The 27,991-nt window shown below is 42.2% G+C and overlaps 2 protein-coding genes across 2 annotated transcripts; both read right to left on the bottom strand.

The window, feature by feature from the left end:
• Positions 1 to 113: 113 nt before the first annotated feature.
• Positions 114 to 21,344, bottom strand: LOC147157125 (fatty acid synthase-like). Its single transcript, XM_086065195.1, has 30 exons — positions 21,341 to 21,344; positions 20,830 to 21,146; positions 20,166 to 20,728; positions 19,041 to 19,195; positions 18,649 to 18,852; positions 18,383 to 18,533; positions 16,757 to 16,935; positions 16,427 to 16,546; positions 16,144 to 16,280; positions 15,797 to 15,998; positions 15,549 to 15,700; positions 15,031 to 15,122; positions 14,547 to 14,941; positions 14,239 to 14,430; positions 13,189 to 13,398; positions 12,940 to 13,067; positions 8,266 to 8,466; positions 7,936 to 8,148; positions 7,556 to 7,853; positions 6,761 to 7,015; positions 6,105 to 6,265; positions 5,821 to 6,008; positions 5,525 to 5,673; positions 5,325 to 5,473; positions 4,387 to 4,572; positions 2,759 to 2,955; positions 2,618 to 2,642; positions 1,752 to 1,850; positions 1,386 to 1,637; positions 114 to 1,309 (listed from the first exon to the last, which is right to left on the bottom strand). The coding sequence occupies exons 1-30, from the start codon at positions 21,342 to 21,344 to the stop codon at positions 1,172 to 1,174; spliced, it is 5,712 nt and encodes a 1,903-aa protein (XP_085921321.1). The 3' UTR covers positions 114 to 1,171.
• Positions 21,345 to 22,870: 1,526 nt separating this feature from the next.
• Positions 22,871 to 24,947, bottom strand: LOC147157124 (E3 ubiquitin-protein ligase TRIM35-like). Its single transcript, XM_086065314.1, has 2 exons — positions 24,889 to 24,947; positions 22,871 to 24,642 (listed from the first exon to the last, which is right to left on the bottom strand). The coding sequence occupies exon 2, from the start codon at positions 24,483 to 24,485 to the stop codon at positions 23,106 to 23,108; it is 1,380 nt and encodes a 459-aa protein (XP_085921440.1). The 5' UTR covers positions 24,486 to 24,642; positions 24,889 to 24,947; the 3' UTR covers positions 22,871 to 23,105.
• Positions 24,948 to 27,991: the final 3,044 nt, after the last annotated feature.

Below are 27,991 nucleotides of genomic sequence, written 5' to 3'. Positions count from 1 at the left end.
AACTTATATTAATCACTATCAATATGATCAATGTGCCACGTCAAACCCTTTTTACCATGTTTTGATTAAAACATCACATCACTTATTTCCAGAAAAATCAGTTCCATGAAAAATTTAGTGAGAAGCTTTTATTATATACATAGTCAGAAACACATTGTAGCATAAATTCAAAAAAAGTTGTTCTGTCCTCTGACACTCAATCCTTCATTGACCAGATCACAAGTCTCAAGAGATCATGTTAGCTGTTGCTTGCAGGGGACCTGCGTGCTTACTGGAGGTCATGAACCTGATAAGGTTCAAACTAAGACAACACAAACATCAAAGATCCCAGTACACTCAAACGCATCTGGGGGCATGAAAGTTTGCATACAACAGGTGTTAGTAATGAAGAACTTGCGTACCAACCAGTACTTGCAGGTTTATATAGAGTAATACTTGTGTCCAACAGCATACTCATGTTTTTTTTTTTTACCCTGTAACGATACCACTACCACAAAAGGTCCTTCTGTCTTACATTACTCAGGAGGACAAGGATTTTGCCAGGGAAAATAAATCTGCTGAACTCCCCCTTCTCACCTCTTAAGATCACAACGTGGTCCACTGTGTCCTTATTTCATTATGAGTTGGGTGAGCTCTTTTTGATGGGAATGCATATCCAGCCAAAAATAGTCCAATTGTGAAATACTGACAGTGATGCAGCAAACATGTTTAGTGCGGCTTTTTGTGACATTCCATTATTGTATGTGATTATCCTTGTTATAATATCCTGTATCATAATGTGCAAAACAGTGTTAGATAAAAAAATATGTAAAATTATGACTTTTTATTGTTAACTTCCAATGTAGGAATTCCTTAAAATGCAATCAAGGACACTTCAGTTCTTCTGTTCACAGCACGTAACTTCTGCCCAGTCAGGTAAGACCGCAGCTTCAGCAAGTTTGGAGGGAAAGTGAAATTCTTTTGATTCAATGTTTAAAAAAAAACAACAACCATTAAATAATAAGGAAATTGTTAAATATTGGTCAATATAGCAAAATGGCACAAAATGTAAACATGTTGTGCAAAACTTAGGATATTCCCAAAATTAAACAAAGCTAACCATCCATATACTAAGATATTATGGGTAGGGAACGTTGCGGAACTGGATGTGTTGTTGAAGGTTTTTTTTTTTTTAACCCTCCCTTGCGGTGACTCTTGGCTCAGCCAGCGAGTTGTGAATGATGCTGCTGATGGAGTCCACTCCCTCTCCTTCCAAAAATGTGTGGTGGTCGCCCTCAATGACGTGGACTGACACTTTGCCGTCACATACCTGAAAAAAAATAACACAATATGATATGTAATATGTAAATACATGTCAGCATAGTGATACTTGATTACTACGTTACCTCGCCCAACTTGTCGTCGGCTCCCAGGCTTTGTCCGTATTCGCTGCTGGTTTTGGCACGCAGTAGCAACACGTTGCCGTTGTATTTGGTAGCGGGAACATAACTGTCGGCTGCCTTCAACTTGCTGTAAAATGTGGAGGCCGCAAAGTTCAGCAAGTCCCGACTCATATTATTGTGCGTGGATGTTATGAGGTCCACGGCCATGTTGACACGAGCCTCCAAGTCCGTCAGCGGCAGAAGCGTGTCCAGAAGCTGGTGACAAAGCGAGAGAGACGAAAACAAGTTTGTGATAAAGGGCTGGTAAAGAAAAATGTGATGATGCCACAGATGTGGTGGTGCTCGTTTACATGCCAGAAAGTTGTTTACCTTGCTGTACTCCGTGTCCTTAAACTGTTGGATGAAGGCGCACATGGCTTCCGTTTCAGCCTCAGATTCTTTGTCTGGGGTCAGCTTGGCCCTGTAGCTCTGAAAAACCAAAAACTTTGTTAAATGTCATTTCCCTCACAAGATGGATAAAGTTTTTCATCTATTTATCGATCCATCTATCCATAGAGGGTACAAAAAAATCTACACACCCTTATTCAGGTTTTCTGCAGGTGTCATCAATTAAGGTTTTTATTTTTACAAAATACGTTTAATGACTTCATGCTTTTTAATGACCCGAGAAAACCCTGCTAATGCTGATCACTGCTTTCTGAGAGATCTTAAAGAAACCTTCTCTTAAATTTTGTCCAGAACTAAATCATTTTGTGCGAGTGTATTTCCACCTCTCGCCTGTGTATAGGCTGCCACGTATGAGTGCGATCCATCAAACAGGAAGAGATTCTCCATGGGCAGTTTCTGGTTCTGCAACTGAGTGCACATTTCAAACTAAATAAATAGTAAATAATTGGTCCCGGCACCTCCTGGACCAGATCATTTATGGACAGAACTCTGCGTGAACTTCCAAACATTCCTGATACATAGATAACTCAGAAACAACTTAGACATCTCTTTCCCAGAGAAGAGAACAATGGACTATAGCTTGAATAACATATGAATTAACTGTTATCTTATTACACAGCTCTAACTAATATCAAAACGGTTAAAATATAAATCGAAACAGTAAAACAATGTTAATTATGTTAACATTCCTTCAATTGGGCTCGAAAGAGCCCAAAATAAACATTTAAAAAATTTTTTTTTAGAGGATCAACATGAGAATGTGACAGCGTTTGAAGATGTTTTCCCACCTCGAAGCCATCTCGTGATGAAGTTCTTTGTTGAATGAAAAGAGTATAGTGTTAGTTTTTTCTTCTTCTTTAAGGACCTCAGGGTAGACTGCCCAAGGTTCTTTTGTTTGTCACCGGGATTATTCTGCCCGCAAATGTGACTCCTCGTGGAATGATGCCTTGTAGAGGGTCAGCTGATATGATTCAGCAAATGTTGTTTTCCCAGTCTGAGGTGGTGAGATTGATGAGCCTGGGATGGATCCGGCGGCCTTGTAGACCAGATGTGGAATGATGTCTCCCCCTCCTTTGGACAGTTGAACTCCAGATAACCTCTCCCTCACCTCTGGGATCCAGACCCTCTGGGTGCAAAACATTTTCGTTTAGTCACTTATAAACATACATATTCTTTATTTGGAAAGAGCATCTTGTAGTTTTTGTTAGTTGGGATTAGTAAATGTTACTTGATTAAAATCGTAGGTCCTGTGCTGTTGGAACAGGAAAAGGTCTATTTGTGTGACATTGAAATAGAGCCCAGCCTTTTGACTGAGTTTAATGACATTCACACATTCATTAATACAACAGAAAGAGCTTGCAAATATTTATTTTTCAAATGGGTTTAATCGTCTGATCAAAATTTTTCTAGGAAACCCATATAATAGTATGTAATGTTTTACCATGATATTTACTGTTCTAGATTTGCATGAATGTGCCTTTAGCCACCCTGAAAGGAAACATTTTACCAGCAAATCATATATATCATCTCAACCCAGAAACATCACGCCGGCCGGATTGTGAACACACTGGGGAGAGGCTCATATATTCATACTATTCTATCTTTTGCAAACACTGGGCTCAAAGCATTGCATTTTCAATTGTTTCTGAGATAAAATATATAATATAATTACCTTCATTTGGCGATATGCTTCATTATTGTCTCCTCTTCAAACTTACTTTTCTGTCACAGCTTGATCCTCCTCTGTAGATTTATCACATTCAGACTGTGGATTATCACTTCAGAATCACCCACAGTCAGTTGGGGTATAGACCGATACCCCGCAACCTTTTCATTTTTTAATCTACTAATTCGTCTACATTGACACAACGTGGTAGTTTTAGAACCCAGACGCAGAGATAGAGGTTGAGGCTGAAGCAGCTTTTATTAAACAAAACAAAAGCGCCTCATTGAGAGGGAAAAAACAAAAGCCATTCAAGGTTAAACTAAAGGCGCTCCAAAAGGGAGGAAGTCTAAACTACAATCAAAACAAAATCACTCCTTAACTAAAACAATACTGTGGCTATTCAAAGTTACAAACCAAAGTTCTCTCAAGGGACAGGGCAACAAGGCTGTGGACGGTAACTGGCTTTAGTGGCTCTGACGAAAACACTTAGGCACAAGACAGGGGAGACGCAGACCATTTAACACATGAGGGTAATGGGAAACAGGTGGACACAATCAGGAATCAGGGTTGACACTGACACCACACGAGGAAGTGACCTGAAATGAAAGGAGTCAGAATTTTCAAAATAAAACAGGAAATGACAGGACAACCTCACCGCGGTGTGACAGTACCCCTCCCTCTAGGGCCGACTCATGACGGCCCAGGATGGTCAGGATGATCCCTATAGAAATCCTCAATTGGAGAGTCATCCATAATGAAGCGGGAAGGAACCCACTGTCTCTCCTCGGGCCCATACCCCTCCCAGTCCACCAAGAACTGCTTGCCCCGGCCCCGTTTGCGGACGGCCAGCAGTCGCTTCACTTTGTAGACGGGACCCCCATCCACAATCACAGGAGGCGGCGGGGGCGAAGGAGCCGGAACCAGGGAACTCTCCCTGACTGGCTTGACTTGGCTAACGTGGAACGTTGGGTGAACACGAAGGGACCGAGGCAGGCGAAGACGGACAGCGGCCGGGTTGATCACCTTGGAGATGGGGTACGGGCCCACAAACCGTGGTGCCAACTTTTGGCATGGCACCTTCAAGTGAAGGTTTTTGGAGGACAGCCACACTTTATCCCCCGGCTGGTATGCTGGAGCAGGTCTCTTCTTCCGGTCAGCTGTTCGCTTGCCTCTGTCCCTCTGGCGCTCCAGTACCTGCCGAGCGGCTGCCCAGATGCGATGGCAGCGACGGACCAAGGCATGGGCAGAAGGAACAGAGGCCTCAGACTCCAGGTTAGCAAAAAAGGGGGATCGTAGCCAAAAACGCATTTGAATGGGGTGAGTCCTGTGGCAGAGGTAGGCAGGGAGTTATGGGCAAGCTCAACCCAGACCAGGTGTTTGCTCCACGTTGCAGGATTCTGGGAGACAAGGCACAGTAGACCGGTTTCTAACTGTTGGTTGAGGCGTTCAGACTGGCCATTAGCCTCAGGGTGGTACCCTGAGGTTAGGCTGGCTTTGGCGCCGATTAAGCGGCAAAACTCCCTCCAGAAACGAGACACAAACTGGGGCCCTCGGTCCGACACAATGTCTCTAGGGAACCCATGAACTCGAAAGACGTGGTTAATCATGACCTCAGCCGTTTCCTTGGCTGAGGGAAGCTTAGGCAAGGCAATGAATCTGACCATTTTAGAAAATCTGTCGACTACAGTGAGAACTGTGGTTTTACATCGGGAGATGGGGAGTCCTGTGACAAAATCCAGGGATATTTCTGCCCATGGTCTGGAAGGAATGGGAAGGGGCTGCAGCAGGCCCATGCGCAATCTGGTGGATGTCTTATTTCGGGCACATACCGAGCAGGCCTCGATGTACTCCCGGACCTCCGGCTCCATGGAAGGCCACCAGAATCGCCGGGAGATGGCGTACATTGTCCGTCGGACTCCCGGATGACAGGAAAGAAGCGAGGTGTGGGCCCAATGGATCACCTGTGGGCGCAGCTGCACTGGGACAAATAGTCTATTAAGCGGGCATCCATTTGGTGGAGTTGCCTCACCGTTGGCTTGTTTAACATCCCTCTCGATTTGCCATGTCACGGCTCCAATCACACAGTTCGGCGAAAGGATGGTCTCTGGTTCCTTAGCTGCAGGCTCGGGCTCATAGAGACGGGACAAGGCGTCGGGCTTGACGTTACGAGACCCCGGCCTGTAAGTGAGAGAGAAGGAAAAACGGTTAAAGAACAGCGCCCACCTGGCCTGGCGTGGGTTAAGTCTCTTGGCTTTGCGTATGTACTCCAGGTTCTTGTGATCGGTCCAGACCACAAACGGATGCTTCGCCCCCTCAAGCCAGTGCCTCCATTCTTCCAAAGCAATCTTGACAGCCAGAAGCTCTCTGTCCCCAACATCATAGTTTCGTTCAGCCTTGGATAGTCGTCGAGACAAGAAGGCGTAGGGATGCATCTTTCCATCCTTCTCTGCACGCTGAGACAGGACAGCTCCGATCCCCTCATTGGACACGTCCACTTCTACAACAAATTGCCGCTGTGGATTTGGCATTGTGAGGATTGGTGCTGTGACAAAGCGTTGTTTGAGTGCTTGAAATGCGGCATCTGCCTCCGGTGACCAGCTGTACCTCACCAGAGGGGAGGTGAGGGCAGCTATTGCGCTGAACCCTCTGATGAAGCGTCTGTAAAAGTTGGCAAACCCGAGGAATTGCTGAACCTTCTTGCGGCTATAAGGTGTGGGCCACTCCCTCACGGCACTAGTTTTAGCCAGATCCATCTGTACCTTCCCAGGGGCTATGACAAAGCCCAGGAAGGAGACGGTTTTGGCATGAAAAACACTTTTCTCTGCCTTGACATATAGTTTGTTCTCAAGCAGTCTTTGAAGAACCTTGGAAACATGGATTTGATGTGTGGCTAGATCTGACGAGTATATAAGTATGTCGTCTAAATAAACATACACAAACTGGTCCAGAAAGTCTCTCAACACGTCATTAATCATGGCCTGGAAAACCGCAGGAGCATTAGTGAGACCGAAGGGCATGACTAGGTACTCGTAATGGCCACTAGGTGTATTAAACCCGGTTTTCCATTCATCCCCCTCCCGGATCCTAATGAGATGGTAGGCATTGCGCAAATCCAATTTGGTAAAGATCGTAGCTTGTTGAAGATTTTCAAACACGGAAGACATGAGAGGAAGGGGGTAGCGGTTCTTTATTGTAATGTCATTAAGGAGGCTATAGTCTATACAAGGCCGTAAGGAACCATCCTTTTTCCCCACAAAAAAGAAACCTGCTCCCGCTGGTGATGAGGAAGGACGAATCAGTCCAGCCTTCAGGGAAGTCTCGATGTATTCCTTCAGGGCCGCCTTCTCTGGTCCTGAAACAGAATATAGGCGTCCCTTGGGAATGGTGGAACCTGGAACCAGCTCTATGGCACAGTCATAGGCACGATGGGGTGGGAGCGACATGGCTTTGGTCTTGTTGAAAATCTCCTGGAGGTGATGGTAGCAAGAAGGGACGATGCTCAAATTTGGGTATTCAGAGTCTGTGAAGGAATTAACAGAAATGTGATTAACAGTCGTGATGTCCACTTCTCGAATTGGCGAACCAACCCCATGGCTCACACAATTCTTCCCCCATCCCAGAACTTCGCCAGTCAACCAGTTTACATGGGGGTTGTGTTCACACAACCATGGGTGTCCTAGGACCAGAGTCTGTGAAGGAGACTGAAACACATGAAAAACTAGGTGCTCCTTATGTTTTCCAACTTGGAGCTGGATGGGTTCTGTGATGTGTGTAATGGTGAATAACTCACTTCCATTTAGTGCCCTAGCCTTAATGGGCTTAATTAGTGTCTCAGTCTTGGCTCCAAAATGTCTCACAAGCCCCCAGTCTATCAGGCTCTCATCAGCCCCAGAATCTATCAGGGCATGGAGGTCTGTGGGAGTGGTGCGGTGAATGATTCTTACTGGTGTGAGTTTTCTTGGAACCGACACTGGAGTTGTAACTTGACTCACCGTTTGGGTCCTTTTGGCTGGGCAGGCGGCCACGAGATGATCTCGGTTACCGCAGTAAAAGCACAGACCTTCCAGCTTTCGGCGCAGTCTCTCCTCCAGCGAAAGCCGCGCTCTGCCCAGTTGCATGGGCTCCTCCTCTCGCCCCAAGGGAACGGGTTGGCGCTGAACCGCCGAAGAACCGAGAGGAGCTGACACACCTGGTGCTTGGAAGAGCGGGGATCCCTCCATCGTCCTTGGCCGGCGACCGCAGCTCTGCGTCAACTCCTGCAGCCGATGATCCGTCCGTATGGCAAGGGCGATGAGGGAGTCCAAATCCGGTGGCAGATCGACTGAGATGAGCAGCTCTTGGATGGACGTTGCCAGGCCCTTGAGGAAGACGTCAGAGAGCCGTGGAGTTCCAGCCACTCTCTGCCGCGAGAGTGCGGAAGCGGATGGCATAGTCGCTCACGGAGTCCTTTCCTTGAATCAGGCTGCTTAGCTGCCGGGCCTTTTCCCGGTCGGAACAGGCTGGATCAAAGACCCTCTGAAGAGCGGCTCGGAATTCCGTGACGGAGCCGCAGAGTGGGGAACTGCGGGCCCACTCTGCCGTGGCCCAGGTTCTGGCTCTCCCAGTCAGGTGGGAAATCATGAAAGCCACCCGGGATCGATCTGTGGGAAAGGCCTGGGGGGAGTACTCAAAATGAATGTCACAGTCAGTGAAAAATGCCTTGCATTGTCTTGGCTCCCCAGAGAATCGCTAAGGGGAGGCTAGCTTGATCCCCGACCCGGTATACGGCACGGGCGGAATTGGCATGGCTGATTGAGTCTCTGGCACGGCAGGAGGGCTATTGGTGCGATCCTGAACGTCCTGTAACTGTGCTGTGAGCTGGACTATTCGCGCTGCCATGGCTGTCTGAAACTCCTTTTGCTGGGAGAGACGGGCTTCCTGAGCTCGCATTGCTGCGGCAATTTGCTCCCTTTCTGCTGGGTCCATACTGGCCTAAGTGTTCTGACACAACGTGGTAGTTTTAGAACCCAGACGCAGAGATAGAGGTTGAGGCTGAAGCAGCTTTTATTAAACAAAACAAAAGCTCCTCATTGAGAGGGAAAAAACAAAAGCTATTCAAGGTTAAACTAAAGGCGCTCCAAAAGGGAGGAAGTCTAAACTACAATCAAAACAAAATCACTCCTTAACTAAAACAATACTGTGGCTATTCAAAGTTACAAACCAAAGTTCTCTCAAGGGACAGTGCAACAAGGCTGTGGACGGTAACTGGCTTTAGTGGCTCTGACGAAAACACTTAGGCACAAGACAGGGGAGACGCAAACCATTTAACACATGAGGGTAATGGGAAACAGGTGGACACAATCAGGAATCAGGGTTGACACTGACACCACACGAGGAAGGGCAAGTCACCTGAAACGAGAGGAGTCAGAATTTTCAAAATAAAACAAGAAATGACAGGACAACCTCACCGCGGTGTGACATACATTAATTAACTATCATGTGTACACACCCTCCTTTTGACAAAGATCCACTCTGATCTTTTCAAACACGTATGGTATTTCAAAGGGAGGACACACCGAGACTTCGCAGCTCATAAATAAGGAATACCAGACTATAGCTTTCCGCAAAATACGTCGTAAATAACACAAGCCTTTAAATCAGGCGATTGTGAGGCAAACAAGAGAGAGCTTCAGGTCACTGCAATTAAAATGAGCACAAGCAGATACAATTTGAGACACTGGTATGTGAGGACTTTGGGGTCAGGGAAAAATAGAGTTAGCCACATTAATCTATTTCAGGTTACAAATTACACGAAACTTACAAATATCTACCTTCTCAACGGGTAAAATAAACATATTATAATTAGAGCCGAAAATAACACAACACTCCTACTTTGAGCAAACCGTCAATTATTCCTAAAATACTAATCAACCCCACCTCTTCTACATAGTAGTGGGTCATATAAAACACAACAGTAATACAAAAACCAGCAAACTCGCTGTTATTTGTTAAATTCCCATTGCACCAATTCAGGAACTGATGCTCCCAAGAAAATAGGCAAACATTTAGTAGGCTACACCCAATAATCATTAAGTAACGGAAAATTGAGTAATTAAGATTGAAATAAATTTTACCAATCATCCTATTTCAAATTCACATATGTTGTTTTCAATTTCCTGAAATACCTTGCCATAGATCAAATCTCCCCATCCGACACATTAAAATGCCTTGCATACAACCAGTTTACCATATCAATGACCGGAGGTGTCGCATCCCAGATGAGACCATAAGCTTTGAGTAGTCAATGTTCAGTCCTGGCCAGCAGATGGCAGGGCGGCGGATGTTTCAGGCAATGTTCAAAGCAGGCATTGAGACGTTCACTGGAGTCAAAACAGCCGTAGGGGAGATGTCTCTGTAACGAGGCTTGTGCACAGTCACTCGGCATTGTGGAATTGAGCACCATCATTGTCGGTAGGCACAGGGGAATGACTTTGCTGCGGCGTGAAGCTCTTTGACCTCTGCCACATCCACCCAGACGCTGGAGGTTGCTGTCTGCAATCGTGGACCCGATGACACATTTCGGCCCTCCTTGGAGCTCACCTCGACCAATGAATGCACCTGCCTGATCCAATGCACTCAACCGACAGACCGAGGAAGATGAGCTCATAGCAAGATAGTTCACTTCCTGCTTTCTCAAAAAAGTTTCAACTATACCATAGCTTGTTTTTGGGAATGCCCTTCAAAATAGCTACTAGAAATACTTGCGAATACAATGTAGCAGCAGCTGGGGCGTATCCCGTTCGCAGGTTGTAACCAGTGAGGGCCATCAAGCCCCCATCTGCTTTGGAACTTTAGCATCAGTTTCTGAAATGACACACTCAGAGAAAAAACAAATATTAAAATTATTATTATTATTTCGTCTTTAAAAACATTTATTACTTCTCATTCAACTATCTTAAATCTAGCCACAGCTGTACAGATGTAGGTATAATTATGTTAACTCAATATAGCTTGATACAAAATGCTATTATTTTTTCATTTTTCTTTATTCATTTGCCTAGAAAAGAGAAAGTTAATAAGTTTATTTTCTGTATCAAAAGTAGTATAGTTTTAAAGACTTTCTATTTAGTCACTAAAACAAATCTAATCTATTTTTTTTCTACAAGAACTCAGCAATTTCCTTTAAATACTGTTGTTATTTTCTTATCATTCTTTTCTTACCTAGAAAAGAGAAAAACTTCCATCACGAGGACACATTATACTCTAACTCCTATCTCACACACACAAACCCCCCCCCCCCCCCCCTTTGAGACACAGGGGAAGGAGCGGAAAAAGAAAACATCTTAGCATTAACACATCGCAAAACCTGTTTTACTACATTCCCATTCGAAAAACAAACGCCATTATCACACCAGTCTTATCTACTCAAAAACAACACCAAACATACAGTTAAAGATATTGAAGAAAAACAAATGAAATATCCATACACACATTTCTCATTCACAATCACACTCCCAGTTAAACCCAATCCACCAGGGTAGCCCCCACCTTTTTTTTTTATCTAGGTCTCATACAATTACTCAACAATTCTCTCAACTTTTCAAACTTTTGCAGGTACATACGCACACACTCTTTATTCATTTAAAGAAAATACAAGTCTCTCGTACCATTTTGTCCAGCGATCGCCGTTTTTATTTTCCGCATGCCAATTCCACCGCTTTCATCAAAGATACCAAGCAAACCGCGGATGTCAACGGTGAAAACCAACCTTTATCACAGCAAGCCGTCATTCAATCAGTGAACAGTATTTTTCGTCGATGTTTTTCGGGCATGGCTCCGACTGACCTCGGAAGCATTCTTAACTTATACATCCAAGAATAAGTTCCGACTATGAACCGGAAGTACTTTTAGGTCAAACCATTCGGTGTCGCGGTCAAAACCGCCCTCCATTATTTGTTTTAATTATTCACCTCTTTAGTTATTATTATATTCAAGTCGTATTAATATTTATCAATTCAGTGACGTCTCACTTGTAGTATGATAGTTCAATAGGTTAAATTTATTCGACAACGTTTTTGGTCCCCACCTCAAAATAAACATTTTCACAAGAATAAACACAGACAACCACAAAAACGTACACACATAACAGACATTTAACATACATAAATAACGAATCACGTAATCTCTCGATCGATCAACAGCGGTAAAACCCAAATCCACTGCCTCAACCTGTCCTCACTCTCATTACTGCTCAATTTTAGCAGGCGCGTATTTTTAAAATAACCATCACGTGCTAGCGAATGCTCCCCAGCGGTAAAAAAATAAACTCACTGCGTCATCCTGACCTCTTATTACTGCTATATTTTAGCAGGCACGCTATCATAATCTCTAGATTACTTAGCGCCAGAAAACCCCCGCGTCTATCCGTATCCCTCTCAAAATTCATAAAATAACCATCATGATCTAGCGATTGCTTCGCAGCGGAGAGACTCCCGTTCCAAAAACAAAATAAAACAAAACCGCTTATTCAACCTGTATGTCTAAAAATGCTTCTTCAGCTGCGCATAAACGACAATGCTCGTCACCACGTACGTGTATAGTTCAATGTCGTAGTAAAATCCCAAATCAAGGACTTCACGTCCCTCCGTTAATTGAACGACTTCAAACTCTACTACAACCTGTTCACTCAAACCTCATGTGAAAAATTTAGACAATTTAAAAGACGAAAACCGGTTGCAGCGGTCCCAAACAGACAGAACCTCCCTACGTGGATAAACGTCTCCACTTACCGTGAGTAATTATTTAGGCGCCTAGAAGTTCCGCCCGTCCGTAAACGCCGCAGCCCGCAACCGTCAAAACAAACTTTCGTTCGGGGTCACCATTTGTTGGAAAATCATTCTTTGTTTTCTCGTGTTCATAATATTGATTATCAAACTCAGACAATGAGATCGGTGAAATCAGGATTTATTTTTACATAAGCTAATGGACACATGAGATCGGCTGAACTCCGCAATTGTTCTCCCTCATGTGTAACCCCCCTTCTCCTGTTCCGGTCACTAATATCCTTCAGCGACTCTTCAAACACCTCCTCTGTCTTCTTCGGCCAATCCTCTCCTTCTCAGACAGTCACATGATACATCAATACACGTCACCAAACTTCCCCCTCTTTCATCCTTGTCCTTGTGGGAAGAGTGAAATACAAAACAGATAATAAATCTTCAGCTCGTATCTTAGTCCACTACAGATGTGGGTAAATAATTGGTCCCGGCACCTCCTGGACCAGATAATTTATGGACAGAACTCTGCGTGAACTTGCAAACATTCCTGATACATAGATAACTCAGAAACAACTTAGACATCTCTTTCCCAGAGAAGAGAACAATGGACTATAGATTGAATAACATATGAATTAACTGTTATCTTATTATTACACAGCTCTAACTAAAATCAAAACGGTTAAAATATAAATCGAAACAGTAAAACAATGTTAATAATGTTAACACCGGCGATTTGGTAAAGCCCGTCTGGATGCACCCGTCTGATGCAATCCACGTAGTACGCCGCTAGAGACTGGATGCTGTCCAGCGGAGCAGCTGGGGAAGGAAGTGATGAACTTGATGAATACATTTTTCATGTCAGTCTCATCATACAAAAATATGGTCATTTGTCTTAGAAGAGAAGGTGAAAGATATCCTCATGTATCACTGACAGTACCTTTGGTGCACTGCAAGCCATAGCAAGGCACGCTAAGCTTGGAGGCAAGTGTCTTGAAGGCAGCAATAGAGCCCTCTATTGGGTGGACAAGGAACAGCGGCCTTTCTTGGCTCTGCACATCATTGAGGGATGCCACGGTGGGACCATCTGGGTTGACTAATAGCTCTGTCAGATTAGACTCCGACAAGGTTCGAATGACGTCCTTTTTCGCTGGAGCATGGAAATGTTTAAAACAGTGAATAAAAAAAAAAGTGAGTTCATTTAAAGTTCCTTTAACGCCACAATTTTTTTTTTAACGGGAGATTAATGTCCGCCCCTTTCTTGGAAAGCCTGTACCAGGGGAATTCCAGTCTCAACACAGCAGACACGTGGACATCAAAATTTAGCACTAATAAAATTAATAATAATGCATATATTTGTGGAGACTGGGGTCAAGTTGTATTGTACAATTTCACAAATTACTTCATGTTAAAGAATAGATAGCTCTTAATATGAAAAGAAAAAGGCACTGCGTTGTCAGCAATGTCTTACAAATGCAATTGTGCCATCTAGTGGCAGAAGATGGCCTCAACACAAATCAATCACACATGTTTTTAATTTTAACTAAATTTTATGAATTATTATGAAATTACTGTATCAATGACTAAATAATGCAGCCACATTTCTATTAGTTTAAAATTTTCCCCAATTTTATGTTAACAAGAGTATGAAAATTAGAAAAAAAATATATATATTGTACATTTAGAACAGATATAAAATTTGCCATTAATCATGAGGTAACTATTAAAGTCATGCGATTAATTATACTTAAAAATTATAATCAACTCACGCACATACAAACAAAAACAAAAAAAGAGAAAAAAAAAGAGAGAGAGCAAGATGATGACATGTCGAATCGGTAAAATTACCGAATGAACAATACTGAGCTCTCTCTCTCTCAAAAAATAAATAAATAATTTTTGGATCATCTGGCACCCCTAAAAAAATACAACTTTTGAATTTGCAAGCAACAAAGAACAGTATAATGTCAATTCAGATATGTAATGTTACCATTTGAACTTTCTGGCTTCTTATTGGACAGTTCACGGAGCTTGTTGATGGTAAGCTGCCGGATCTCCCTCATGGCCATAACGATGTCGTAGTCACGCTCAAGAGTCTGGCGAACTTCCACACCCATCAACGAGTCCAGGCCCAAGTCGGCCAATGAAGTATCGGCGTTCAGGCTACTGACATCTCGCACGCCTAAGGAGGAGGTGCATTAGATCGGTGGGTGTGGTCACCATATTTATCAAACCAAAATGATCCATTTTCATTCCATACATTAATATCCAAAATCAAATTGTGTCTCAGAGCATTACCCAGAATGTGAGCTACAGCGTCCACCAAATTCTTCTGGCTTCCCGCCTCGCTCTTCGCAACGGCCCGCTCCGCCAGCACAAAGCTCGACATCACAGGGCTGCGCTGGCACAGGAAGTGGTCGAGCACATCCAGGCAGGAGGCGATCCTCTGCGGCAGGGTGCCACCGATCACGACGTCATTGCCGCCCATCGTCTCCTGCACCACACCCACATCGCCAATGGCCCCCCATTGGACTGCCAGTCCAGGAAAGCCATCGTGACGCCGCTTCTCACAGACGCGCTCCATGGCCGAGTTGGCGTAACCGTAATTACTTTGGCCAGCATTGCCCCGACCGCAGCTGACCGATGAGAATGCGACAAAGTGAGCCAGTTGTGGGCAGGATTTTCTTGTGATTCTGGAGAGGGGGTGGAAACGTCTCAGTAACATTCATTTGAATCGGCTCCTTTCATTTTCTTTACTGCTCAAGAGGAAGGGACGTCTTACTTGTCTAGGTTCAAGGTGCCATCGTATTTTGGTTTGTTAACGTCAAGGAACTCCTGAGGAGTCAGATTCTCCAACATGCCATCTTGCAAAACCTGCAGACAGGAGAAACTCAATAAGGACTGTAAAAATACAAGGGATGTTGAATACCACTTTTTTTCAGACTAATACATGTACTGAACTCAAGTAGTCACCGACACTCTAGTGATTTTGATAAATAACCACCCCCACCCACCCCCCATCCAAAAAAACAACAACACTTTTTTTTAAAGAAAAACCTGTAGTCAATAGTGGAATAATTTTTCCTTAATATTGCATGAGAATAGAAAATTGCCTTTTATTTCATGCAATTTTAAGGAAAATTGCTATAATAGTGCTTTATTTTATATATCAAAAATACTAGTGGTACTTGTTACCGGTATCACTGAATACTCAAGAGTTGAGTGCTCGTGCTGAAATCGGTCTTAAAAAAAAAAACGAACATCCGTACTATTTTCCATCAGGACTGAAGAGTATGTTACCATGGCAAGGTGGAAGACCCCACCGACTGGACCCAGCCTGCAGGCCTCAGCAATGAGCTTTTCCACTCCCTCAAACGTGCTCACGTCACTTGTTGACACCAACACCTCCACATTCTGACTTTGCCATTCACTCACACGCTTTGCCTGGTAACCTAAAAAACGGACGAAATACAAAAAAACAAAACCTCAACACAGTACATCATGGTGACTGCTATTGCACACTGCAGTCTGTTCTCATTATGTCTTACCGTTCCTGATCCCAGATCTGGAAGTTAGCACCAGTTTGCGGGCTCCTTTTTCAGTCAACCACTGTGCGAGCTCGAGGCCGAAGCCCCCAAGCCCCCCAGTGATGATGTAAGAGTGGGAGGCCAGGCAGTAGGTGCGTCGGAGGGCTGGGATCGTTAAAGGGGAAGCAGTATGGGCTGATGTGTCCGTCTCCTCGTGACACACCTGTGTGGGCAAAACAGTCAGTGGATGCATCTGGATTAACCCCTATGCTTTTTCAATGAATTCCAGATGTATTCGAAAACCTATTTGAATGGTTGATTTTTGGTGAATTGTTAAAGACTTCGTTTGATGGTCAAGTGTGACTGACCTTCAGAAGGACCTTGCCAATATGTTTTCCCTGGGCCATGTATCTAAATGCCTCCAGGAATCGTCCGTGTCGTGCAAGACATCGAATACTAGCTTGTAGCTTCTCCTCAGCCAGAGAGTTTAGCACCACATTCACACCTGAAACACATTACACAGCGTTATAAGTGGACGGCATACATTATATGGACAAACATTAGAACACCCACCCAAAAAAAAAAATACAGTTGCTTTCCTGCTGCTTCACTAACCCAGACTATTTATCATTAAAGATGGATTGCACAAACCTTTGCCCTGAGTGTGGAGAAGGACGTGCTGTTCAAAAGACGCGTCTCTGGAATTAGCAAAAGAGGTTGCAGAGAGCTGGGGGAACCTCTCCTGCAGGTAAGCGCGCTTCTCCGCTGATCCTACAGACATAAAAGTCAAGAAAAAGCTTTGTTTGGTGTGTATCGACATAAATGAGAATATTCATTGCACCTTTAAAAAGTATCATTTTAACATAAATTCCCCCGAAAATGTTGTAATTATTTGACGAGGGAATTTAACTTCCACATTAAAATACTGGCATCCATTTTAAAATCAATTTGAAACATCACATTCACCAATAACCAACTTACCAACTGTTGTGAAGACTGTGCAATTCTTGCTGAGTGCAATGGCAATGGCGGCCTGCCCAACACCACCTGATCCTGAGTGGATGAGAACACTCTCTCCAGAGCGCAACCTGCCGCGAACCACTAGAGAGTAGTAGGCTGTGGCATAGACCACGGGCACGGAGGCCGCTTGCTCCAGAGTCCTGCATGTCCAGAGACATTCAATAGTAGCAGAACATCACTCTATAAACTTAAAACTCACTCCACTTCAGCAGTAAGACACTGATTGTGACGTGACATGCTATACATGCCAAGCATACTAAATTGATTTTAATGTTTTAATTCATATTGCCATTGTGATTATTATCATCATGTATATTCTTAGTATTTTATCATGGTGTATTATGGTAGGCAATCATAAAGATCCTAAATGACCAGGAAACTATGTGGACATATTTTTTACAAAAGAACAGTAATAAATGAATAAATAATTAAATTAATATGTAAATAAATTAGGGGTGTCAGGCGATTATTAATTTTTAAATCGTAATTAATCGAATGACTTCAATAGTTACCTCACGATTAATCACAAATGTTATATATGTTCTAAATGTACAATTAAATATTAGTGCTGTCAAAGTTAAAGCGTTAACTGATTAATTAATCACGAAAAATTATCGCATTAATCATGAATTAACGAAGATTAATCGCACTATTAATTTTGACCTTATATTATCATTTAGCGTGACAGCGGATGGCTACGTTTAAGGTAGCACAAGTTGCGTTTGAGCAACATAATTTCATGCATTAAAGTAAAGCATATAATGAATGTTTGTGTATCACATTTAGAATATTTGTTCATGTCAAACTATCGGGGTCATTTTTTTCCCATTTTAATTTATGAAAATAATTAACTGATTAGAAAAAGAGGAGGATGAGCGTGTACAGTGGATCAAAAAATGTTGAAGACGTCCTCATAATATTAAATGTCAAAAGAATTAACACGTAACCGGTGCTCTTCAAATTTGGCGGGGAAAAAATGTTGATAAAAAAGCCTTTTTTATTAGGCGATTAATCAGAATTCTAAGATGTGATTAATCTGATTAAAAAACGTAATCGTTTGACAGCTCTATTAAATATACAATACATTTTCAAATTTTCCTCCTCTTGTCAACATACTTTTGTTAACATAAAAGTGGAAAAATTTTAAACTAATACAAATATGGTTACATCTTTTAGTCATTTCATAATAATTCATAAAGCTGAGTTAAATTAAAAAGAAGGACTGTGTGATATTGATTTATGTTGAGGTCATTTTCTTCATGACATGAAGTAACTTGTGAAATTACGCACATTTTTAAAATTGTAAAATACTTGACACCAGTCTCCACAAATATATTTATTATTATTAAATGTATTACTGCTAAATGTTGACACTGACGTGTCTGCTACGACTGGAATTCCCCCAGTACAGACTTCCCAGGTAAGGGGCGGTTACTAATCGCGCATTTAAAAAAATTAGTGGCATTAAAGGAACTTTAAATTAACGCACTCATTTTAACACCCCTAAAATGTTTTTTTTTAATGTCAAACAATTAAGATAACTTCACTGTCAGCTGTCTTTTTTCACCTATCAAATGTGATACTAACCAGCTCGAAGGGACACCCCAAAGGAATCTTTTATCAGCATCAACGGTTGTTGCCAAGCCTTTAGCAGGCAGAAGTCCCATCACACGTCGACTATCTGCATCACAACCAGAAAACTCCATGCCCAGCATGCACTGCTGCAGTGCCAAGTCCCCTGCACAGTGCAAACAGTATATATTTTTTGGTCATTAGGAATAACAGAATTTCCATAACATTGTTATTAGAAACAAGAGCAAGATTAATAATTCAGTTTTCCATAGAGGATGTACCTGGAATAGCATCTGGTGGCAGTTTGCCCGTGGCGAGCATTATATCTCTGAAGTTGAGTGAGCTGTAATAGACGCGACACAGCTGCACATTGGGGTTGCAGGGTACAAAATGGCGGAGTGGCGAGGCAATCCAGCTCAGTGACGAAAGGTCTCCCCGAGTCAATACGTTGACATAGGCATGCTCTGTCAACTCTTCATTTCGATCTTCAAAAACACAAAATAATTTACATTAGCCATGTTATATGTCCCTTCCAAATGTTCATGAACTGCTTTACACACACCCACATGAAAAAACAGTGTTTAACTTTAAATAACACAAGCATTGATAAGAAGCTTAACTTCCAACTAAACAATCAGGAAATAATCTGAATTAGTGCGTGCACATTTTGTACCAAGAGTTATTAGTTGGTGTCTGAAGACGCCCCAGCAGCCATCTCTGAATACGTTCATGACGAGGTCCCCCTTGAGCAGCGATTGCATGGATAATTCATCAAACTGGAACGCCTCTGCTTCTGATGGACCGTTTAGATTTGACACAAACGCACACCTGGGAAGCATGGCACAAACATGGACAATTAATAAAAAATAAGTTACAGTGCACAATCTGGATTGACCAAGTATATGTAGTAGATGTATATATACACAGTAGCTATAAAAGTCTAAACACCCCTTTTCCAGAGTCAGGTTTTTGTGATGATAAAAATAAATTACATCAAGCTTAATCATTTTATTCATTGATTTTTAATTTAATTTAATATTCTATTTAATTCCCCCCACCTTTTGTAAGGCCCCAGTTCTAACTGTGTGAGTGAGAGAGAAAGAGAGTGTGAGTGTGAGTGTGAAAGAGAGAGAACGATGCTTCACTATATGTATGGTGTTCTTTCTGGTGGTGAACAGTGTTGTATTTCCACCAAAATATCTTTTGCAATTATGTCCAAAAGGTTCACCCTTGGTATTATTGAACCATAATAATTTCCCTAAAACCAGGGGCAAAATGTGTTATCTAGGTAGCATGAAGTCATGACCCTTAGCGCGCCCTAAGGGCTCATTGCCATAGTGATACCAACTCATGACATGACTAAAGTCAACAGTCTCGAACTTGGGTCTTAAACTGGACAATGATTTTAAACGGACGGCAAATTGGTACTATTGTTGAATCCATCTTAGGCAGCTAGCTAAGGTAAAGCTTTACTTTGCAAAATATTTAATGAAGTGATCGACAAGAAGTCAGTTGGTGACGTCCAACGACCAACTCCTTAATTTTGCACTAAATAACAAGTGTTTTACACAACATATACATTAAAAATACACCCTCTATTATGTAAATACATAGCGATGTGAGTGCTTTTACAAGCTGAATGCATCTACAAACACTTTTGACTAACAAAGGAATAACGTATTCAAAGGTCACTGAATTTCAAAGGGAGACTCCAGCACTTTGACCATCATGCCGAGCTATGAGTGAAATGACGAATGGTAGCTTGTTTATATTGAAGCAAGGCTGCGCTGTGCCATACCTTATTCGGAGACCACCTGGTTCCTGCCGCAGACAGTTGACCATTCCCACAACGCCACAGTGGGCCTGAGAAGCAGTCAACCACACTGGAGAATCTGAAGGCCCTGCAAGTGTTGCCTGTTCCAAGCGCAACAAAGAAACATTCAGAGAAAGCGGGACATTGTTTGACATTCTTACAAAAGGTGAAATAGTAGACATGAAAATATCCCAGCGGAAGCTTGTTTCCCCAAGTGTCTCCCCCTTAAGCAATGTGTGGAGGAGAACAAATCCCCCTTGCCCGGCTCCTGAAGCCAAATTTGTCACCAGCAGATGAGGGTCTACCCTTAGAGGGCCCCAGGCATGGTTACACACCGCCAAGTCAGCCCCTCCTACTGAAACTCCAGGAGCTGGGCCCAACATAGGGTCCCACTCTGCTGTCGTGACTCCAAGTTCCTCGAGGTTGCTCTGGTAGGGAACCAAAAGATCCTTGCTGCCTGCCGTGGCAACATAGTCCGCAAGCATCATGGGCTGGATATTGAGGAGTTCTATTACACGGGAGAAGAGCTGACCATCACTGGATAGTGCCTGACAAAAGGTTAAAAAAACAATTGCAAATATTCATGAACTGCAGACTTATTATATATTCTTGTAGTGACAATTCCCGCCCTATTTATTCTGTTTCTTACTTCCAAGATTTTGATCTTGCCAGGGGTGCTGTTTTCCATAGCAGTGTCCACACAGTGTCTGAGAGCTTGGTCATCCAGTAGGCCCCGTAGTAGACCGTCTTGCAGCAGACATGCCCTCTCATTTTCCACTGTCTGCTCCAGTTCTGAAATAAGGTTCCCATTCAGCTCCAGGTCACAGAGCATGCTGAGTAACCGGATCAAGCCAGGCTCAGAGGATTCAGGGCTGGGAAGGGAGCTTTCCGACACTCCCTGCAGCCCTGGGATACAGAGCTTCATACCATGAGGGGCCAACTTTTGCTGCAGTTTGTGGATTAATCCTAGATGGAGACATTGAGTCAAAGACAACATGGACAATGGGCTGATTACGATATTTGTCTTTTGGAGGGTTTTACTTATATAGGGCTAACTAAAATATCAAAATGTGTATATAAAAACCAATAGGCTGTTCAGCAAGTTTTGTAATAGATAAATAAAAATTATTAATAAAAACAACAACAAAGCCCAAAGCTACCCATACCTGAACCAAATTTTATTTATATATTTAAAAAAGATCGTTATATATATATATATATATATATATATATATATATATATATATATATATATATATATATCCTTGGGTGAGAAATGTGTGTGTTTGCGTGCGTGTGTCCAATTCAGGCAAAAATAAATACATAATAATGAGACGAAATTAATGTTTACATGATCAAAATGATCAAAAACTATTGAAGAGGGTCTTCTGCCCAGATTTAGTCATAATTGTTTTAATTTCCTTATTTCCTCAGTAGAGCTTTGTTCTGCCGATGTATCTTTGTGAGTGTTATCGCAATTTCTGCCAGGTGCAGTCATGACTGAAAAACCTCCTCTATTCCTCAAATGGGCTTTTGTTTTGTGTCTGAATAGTGTATCTCTGTACGTCCGGTCAACTCCGCTTGAGCTGTTTGCTGGAATTGTGTGGTACCGCCCTTCAAGATAGTATAAGAATATTGTAAGTCCTCTGTAATCTTCGCCATTATCTGTAACTCACTTGTGCCCGGAATATTCTGTACAAATAAAAGCTTCGAAGGAACTGTTCATCGTCTCCAGCCTGTATTCAGATAACCAACAATTCTCACTACCCGGAAGAAAACGAACACGCGGAGGAAAAGATCAACTTCACAACACTATCTAGGCTGCACCTCCTGTCATGAAGGAACTCGGTGTCCAAGCAATTAAAAAAAAAACAAGTCAATGTTTTCGTTATCTTCAAAGTATATTCCATATCAATGTGAACAATGTAGGCGTCATTTTGACTTATTTTTTGTTCATTTATGTTACTTATTTATATCCTTAAAGCTATAATCTTATGTTTTAATCTAAAGTATAGTTAAAATGGAGGTTTTGCATTTGGACCAAGAAAGCCTGTGTTTCCAGGACCCCCAGGCAATGCTACGGCGTATCAAGGCAGCTGATTAAGACAAAGGGAATCCAACCATCTAGTGAAGATTGACATATCGTTTTGAAAATATCATCTATCCATTTCTTCACATCATTCTAATTTTTGGAGATCGACAAGATTCGATACATATCTTGATACGTTTTAATTGGAGAGATTTACACCCCTAATATATATAAATTAGGAATTATAAATGAAATAGTGTAGTGTATGAAATAAATATTCTGATAAATATTGAAATGAACAAGCAGCTATTAGATTAATAACATCTTGAAATAATTGAATTAATATTCAAATTAATGGGGATATCAAAAACATTTTTTACAAAGTAATATAACATATTGAAATGAGGGAAAATAGTGAACTAAAAAAAAGGAAATAATGGAATAAATATTTAAAAAATACATATATTTATATTTAAGTATTAAGCAGTAATATTGATGGATTGAATAAACATTTAAATACAAAATATATATTGAAATAATCAAATAAATATGTAAATAAATAATCAATGAAATATTAAAACAATAATCAATTATTAATATTTTTCTAAATATTGAGATACAAAAAATACATCAATATTAGAATAAATAAATACTGAAATAATTGAATAAACAGTCAAGGCACTTTATTCCATTTTGGAAAACACAACATGACATTTCATTCAGATTGAGTTATTTCTTGCACATTCTTAACCAATGGCCTTAACTTAAAAAATACATATATATATTTTTTAATAATTTATTGAACAGGCCAATCAATGTAAAATATGTGAGTGGGGAAAAAAATATCATACAAAATGACTGACGACAATTGTGAGAGCTAAACATCTCCAATATCATCACTGACTTTGAGTCGTAACACGACATGCAAGTGGAATTATTTGCAGAGGAATTTTATCAGTTGTGAAAAACAAAGGAAAACATTTCATGTTGTCAGACAAATGTGGCCAAGAGGAAGGTCCTTTTTTGCACAATTCAGTGTTTGTATGTGATTCAGAGAATGAAAGTGATCTTTCGTTCATGTCCACGTGAACTCGGATCTTCTGCAGCTTCACTGTCGGATTCCAGGATCCAAATGGCCCACGAAACTTTCTGTATTTATCATCAAGAAATGAAATGCGCCATGTTCTCATCCTATGTGGCAAACAAGAATCACCCCATGCCACACCCAGTCCCCAGTCTCTGTTGTCTCCCACCTCAACATCCCACATGTGAGTTCCCGAGACCAAAGCAGAACCAAGCACATATTTCCACTCGGACCTCTCTGGATTGTTTGGACGCTGATGTTCTTTTTGACGACTCACACTGGTCAGATCTTCAGACAGACTGAGATCCGGATCGGCCATGTTTGGGTCCAGTATGACGGGACTGTAGGAGACCATCTCCTTCATTCGTTCCCACACGCTGAACTTGAGGTTGCCCACATGCTTGACTTCGTCCAGCAGAGCTCCTGAGAGAAGTTTGGGCTCGTCGGGTAGCTTCTGGATTTTGGTCATCGCATTCTTGAAGTTCTTCATGAAGGAAACGGGGTCAGAGGTCAGCTGCTCTTCTGTGCTTCTGATCGCGTCTGACAGCGCGGCCATGTCTCTGCTGAGAGCCTGAATCTTCTCCTTCATCATCCGACTCTTCTCCTCCTCTTCCTCCCTCACAGCAGACAACCTGGCCTCCTCCTCAGCCTGCAAGAAGCGACGAAGTTCCTCGAAATCCATCTTCATCTTGTTTTCCACCTGCTCCCTCTGGACCTTGATGTAGGTCGCTTGTTCATTGCAGTTGTCTCTTGTCTCAATGTAATCTTTCAGTCTTTTCTTTGCGTCCTGCAGGCCGTCCTGGAGTTTGTCTTTGTGATCTTCGTGAACTTCAATGAAGGGACAGAACTTGTGGCCAGCGTGGATTTTTGCATCTTTGCAGATGAGGCACACAAGCTCCTGGTGGTCCACACAGAAAAGTTTCAGTTTCTCCTTGTGCAAGCTGCAGATGTCGTCAGACTCCACTGAGGCTTGTGAAAAGATCTCACACATGTTCTTCAGGGCCAAGTTCAGAGGTACATCAATTGATCTAAACTCCGTCCGACAGACTGGACACGTTCGATCTCCTTTCTGCTCCCACCACTGCTGTATACACGCACGACAGAAGTTGTGACTACACGGCAGCATGACAGGATCTTTAAAGATCTCCAAACAGGTTGGACATTGGAGATGGTCCTCAGCTCGGCTGGCCATCGTTCCTTGCGAAGATACCGACTCTGTCGACAAGCTTCCAACGTTCACTCTCAAGAGAGCCACAGCGCAGTCACGAGTGAAGGAAATATTTGGAAAAAGTCCCCAAGTGCACTTCCTGCTTTCGTTTTCTGACTTGAATGCAGCCACACCCTGTTATCTACGATCACACAAAAACGATTTATTAACACTTGCACATAAAAAAATAATATTTATCCAACATCAGAGTAAAACCAAGTCCGTAATAAAAACTAAAAACAAAGCACATCAGTTCCATCTATAGTCGACATGAAAGAAAAGGAAGGAAAAACTGAGTTCTGAATGCAAACTTGCTCAGAGAAGAAAAAAAAAGTTTAAAAAATAAGAAGAAGAGGAGAAAGGGTGTTGAAAGGAAATAGCTGCTTACCCGTCCTGCTTGGTGCTCGATGTGCAGCAAACAATGAAAAAACAAACCAAACAGCTTACCTTAAACCGAAGACAAACCCACCAAACTCGCTTTACCACATTGCAAAACTCTGGAAAAAATTTCCTTTCAAAGTGAAAACACCAACATTAAAATACAGCTTTCAATTTTTATTAAAATCTTAACTTCCTGCAGGTGCTCCCACACAAACAAACCTCAATGTGTCAGTGTAAAAAACTTATATTAATCACTATCAATATGATCAATGTGCCACGTCAAACCCTTTTTACCATGTTTTGATTAAAACATCACATCACTTATTTCCAGAAAAATCACACTTCCATGAAAAATTTAGTGAGAAGCTTTTATTATATACATAGTCAGAAACACATTGTAGCATAAATTCAAAAAAAGTTGTTCTGTCCTCTGACACTCAATCCTTCATTGACCAGATCACAAGTCTCAAGAGATCATGTTAGCTGTTGCTTGCAGGGGACCAGCGTGCTTACTGGAGGTCATGAACCTGACAAGGTTCAAACTAAGACAACACAGACATCAAAGATCCCAGTACACTCAAATGCATCTGGGGGCATGAAAGTTTGCATACAACAGGTGTTAGTAACGAAGAACCTGCGTACCAACCAGTACTTGCAGGTTTATAAAGAGTAATACTTGTGTCCAACAGCATACTCATGTTTTTTTTGTTTGTTTTTTTACCCTGTAACGATACCACTACCACAAAAGGTCCTTCTGTCTTACATTATTCAGGAGGACAAGGATTTTGCCAGGGAAAATAATACTGACAGTGATGCAGAAAACATATGTTTAGTGCGGCTTTTTGTGACATTCCATTATTGTATGTGATTATCTTTGTTATAATATCCTGTATCATAATGTGCAAAACAGTGTTAGATAAAAAAATATGTAAAATTATGACTTTTTATTGTTAACTTCCAATGTAGGAATTCCTTAAAATGCAATCAAGGACACTTCAGTTCTTCTGTTCACAGCACGTAACGGGGCTATGGGGGGGGATAATCACAAGTACAGACTTTCAATAAATGACGCCATTATTTTTGGATTATTGGTATTAATAAGCAACAGCGAATTATTGCCTAACCACTGAACTGAATATATTACTGGAGTCAGATACATGCCCATGCAAGCCATTGAAGCCACAGGGTGGCCATCTTATTCCTCCCATCTCTCGAGCAAACTACTGTATCAACTATACGTATACGTACAGATTAGACATATAGCCTAAAGATCGTAGGCTCTTAGTATAGGGCGGGGGTGGGGGGGTTGTGGCGGGGTGGTCACTATTTTTTAACAAGTAAAAAAAAAAGAAGAAAAAAAAGGTATGTGCTGCTTTGAAGACCCCCTTTTTCTTTTATCGCTCAGTTCCTTTGACCCCAATATTAGATTTGGCAGAGGCATCTTTTGTTGAATTACAGTTATAATTCTTTAATAAAAATAAATAAATAAAAATTACCTCCTGAAAGCCAGGTATTGTGGGTTCGAGTCCCATCTGGGGTGTTTCTGGAGTCTGAGTTGATCTCACGGTGGAAGATTTACAGTAACGCTGCCAGCCATGAAATATGACATACAGCTCCAAAAGTACGATGGGTAATTGTCACATTTGGATGGGTTTCATTCAAAGTATGACGTTTGAAAATCTTTATTCATTACAAAATATGATTTAGTGAATGAAAAGCTATGCTGTTTTGCGTATAATTTACTAATTCAAGATGTTGAATTTAATTAAATTTGGAATCATTAAACACAGGATATGATGGTAAAGTATCCATTGTGCCAATAGATGGTATTCACATGAGGTACGCTTTAAAAGTATGGGAGCTGTATTTTGACATGGAGAGGAGAGCAATATCATTCACTCGCCTTTGGGGTGTGGGTGGGGGGGGGGGGCACATCATCAGTAGTGTTCCTTTGAATCAGTGGGTGTTTCGGCCTTTCAACACTAGACACCCTCATCAAAGGGTGGCCAGCTATAGGGTGATCACGCCTGAGCTTGTGTCTTATACCCAATCATTAGAGTTACCCAATTTTAAAAGGTGGTGCAGTACTGCCACTTTTTTTGGGCCCAGTCAGGATCTTTCTGCTTTGCCCATATCCACCTGCTGCTTTTCTCGGCTGCTTCAGAGACTGATCTTATTGTCTGCCGCAGAGCCTGTCCATGAATCCCAAGGAGCTTCAACAGGCTAATGGTGGAAGAAGCCACAAACGCTCTATATCCCACTTCAGCCGGATAGACTTTTGTATTCCACCCTTTCTGCTGAGCGTCTGCTGCAAGGTCTGTGTAGCGCAGTTTCTTGCGCTCATAGGCCTCCTGCGTTGCATTCTCCCATGGGACAGTAAGCTCTATGATGAACACAGTCTTCAGTGAAGATGACCAGAGTACCATGTCTGGCCTTAAAGTGGTAGCTACAATTTCGGGTGGGAAGATTAGCTGTTGGCCAATATCGACTAGAAGCTTCCAATCTCTGGCCATGGCTAGATCTCTAGCTTCTAGTTTGGCAGAGGGATGGTTGGGCTTTTTTCTGACCTCGGATAAATGTTGGTGCTGTGATGGAATTTGTCTTTCTCAGGGGCAGGGAGTTGGTGGTATTTCTCTTGCTCTCAATGGCTGCTGGCGCAGGTTGGGTCCTCTCCATACCGCTGGTGGAGGTTTTTTGGCGATGGGAGCACATCGTAAGTTGCTCTAATGATGAAGCTGATGTAGCTTGCTTCCATTTCCCAGAGCTCTCTCTTCTTTCCAGGCTCTCCCACCTCATCTATTGTCCTTGTTTGGCAAGGGAGACAGACTTGGCGCTTCCTTCCACCTCCTCTTGACGGCGCACCTCTTCCATCAAGTTGGTTTACTTAAAGCAAGGCCAAGACCTCCTCTTCCCTGGTGGACAAGCCCCACAATGTTGTTGTGCCTCAGGGCTGATGTAGCTTGCAAAACCGCATTAGATGGTGACCATTTTCGTCCAGTTACCAGGGGTGGTGCAACATTACTGATAGTCTGGTCTCTAGAATCCTTCAAAGTCATCTGGAGTCTTTACTTTAGAGCACTTGTACTCTTCGGTTAGGCTTGTTATAGGCA

This window comes from Leptonotus elevatus, chromosome 20 (assembly GCF_054856555.1).
Source record: "Leptonotus elevatus isolate MCC_2025b chromosome 20, RoL_Lele_1.0, whole genome shotgun sequence".
Taxonomy (NCBI): Eukaryota; Metazoa; Chordata; class Actinopteri; order Syngnathiformes; family Syngnathidae; genus Leptonotus; species Leptonotus elevatus.
Note: the sequence above shows the minus strand (reverse complement) of the source record. Positions and strands in the feature narration are given on the sequence as shown.

Bases quoted from the DNA above. Each gene is read 5' to 3' on its own strand.
- LOC147157125 (XM_086065195.1), bottom strand. The intron at 16,936-18,382 runs GTTAGTATCACA...CTGGACATGCAG, and splicing joins TGGGGTGTCCCTTCGAGCTG to GACTCTGGAGCAAGCGGCCT. The intron at 2,643-2,758 runs GTCACATTTGCG...CATTCAACAAAG, and splicing joins AAGGCATCATTCCACGAGGA to AACTTCATCACGAGATGGCT.
- LOC147157124 (XM_086065314.1), bottom strand. From the start codon at position 24,485: ATGGCCAGCCGAGCTGAGGACCATCTCCAATGTCCAACCTGTTTGGAG.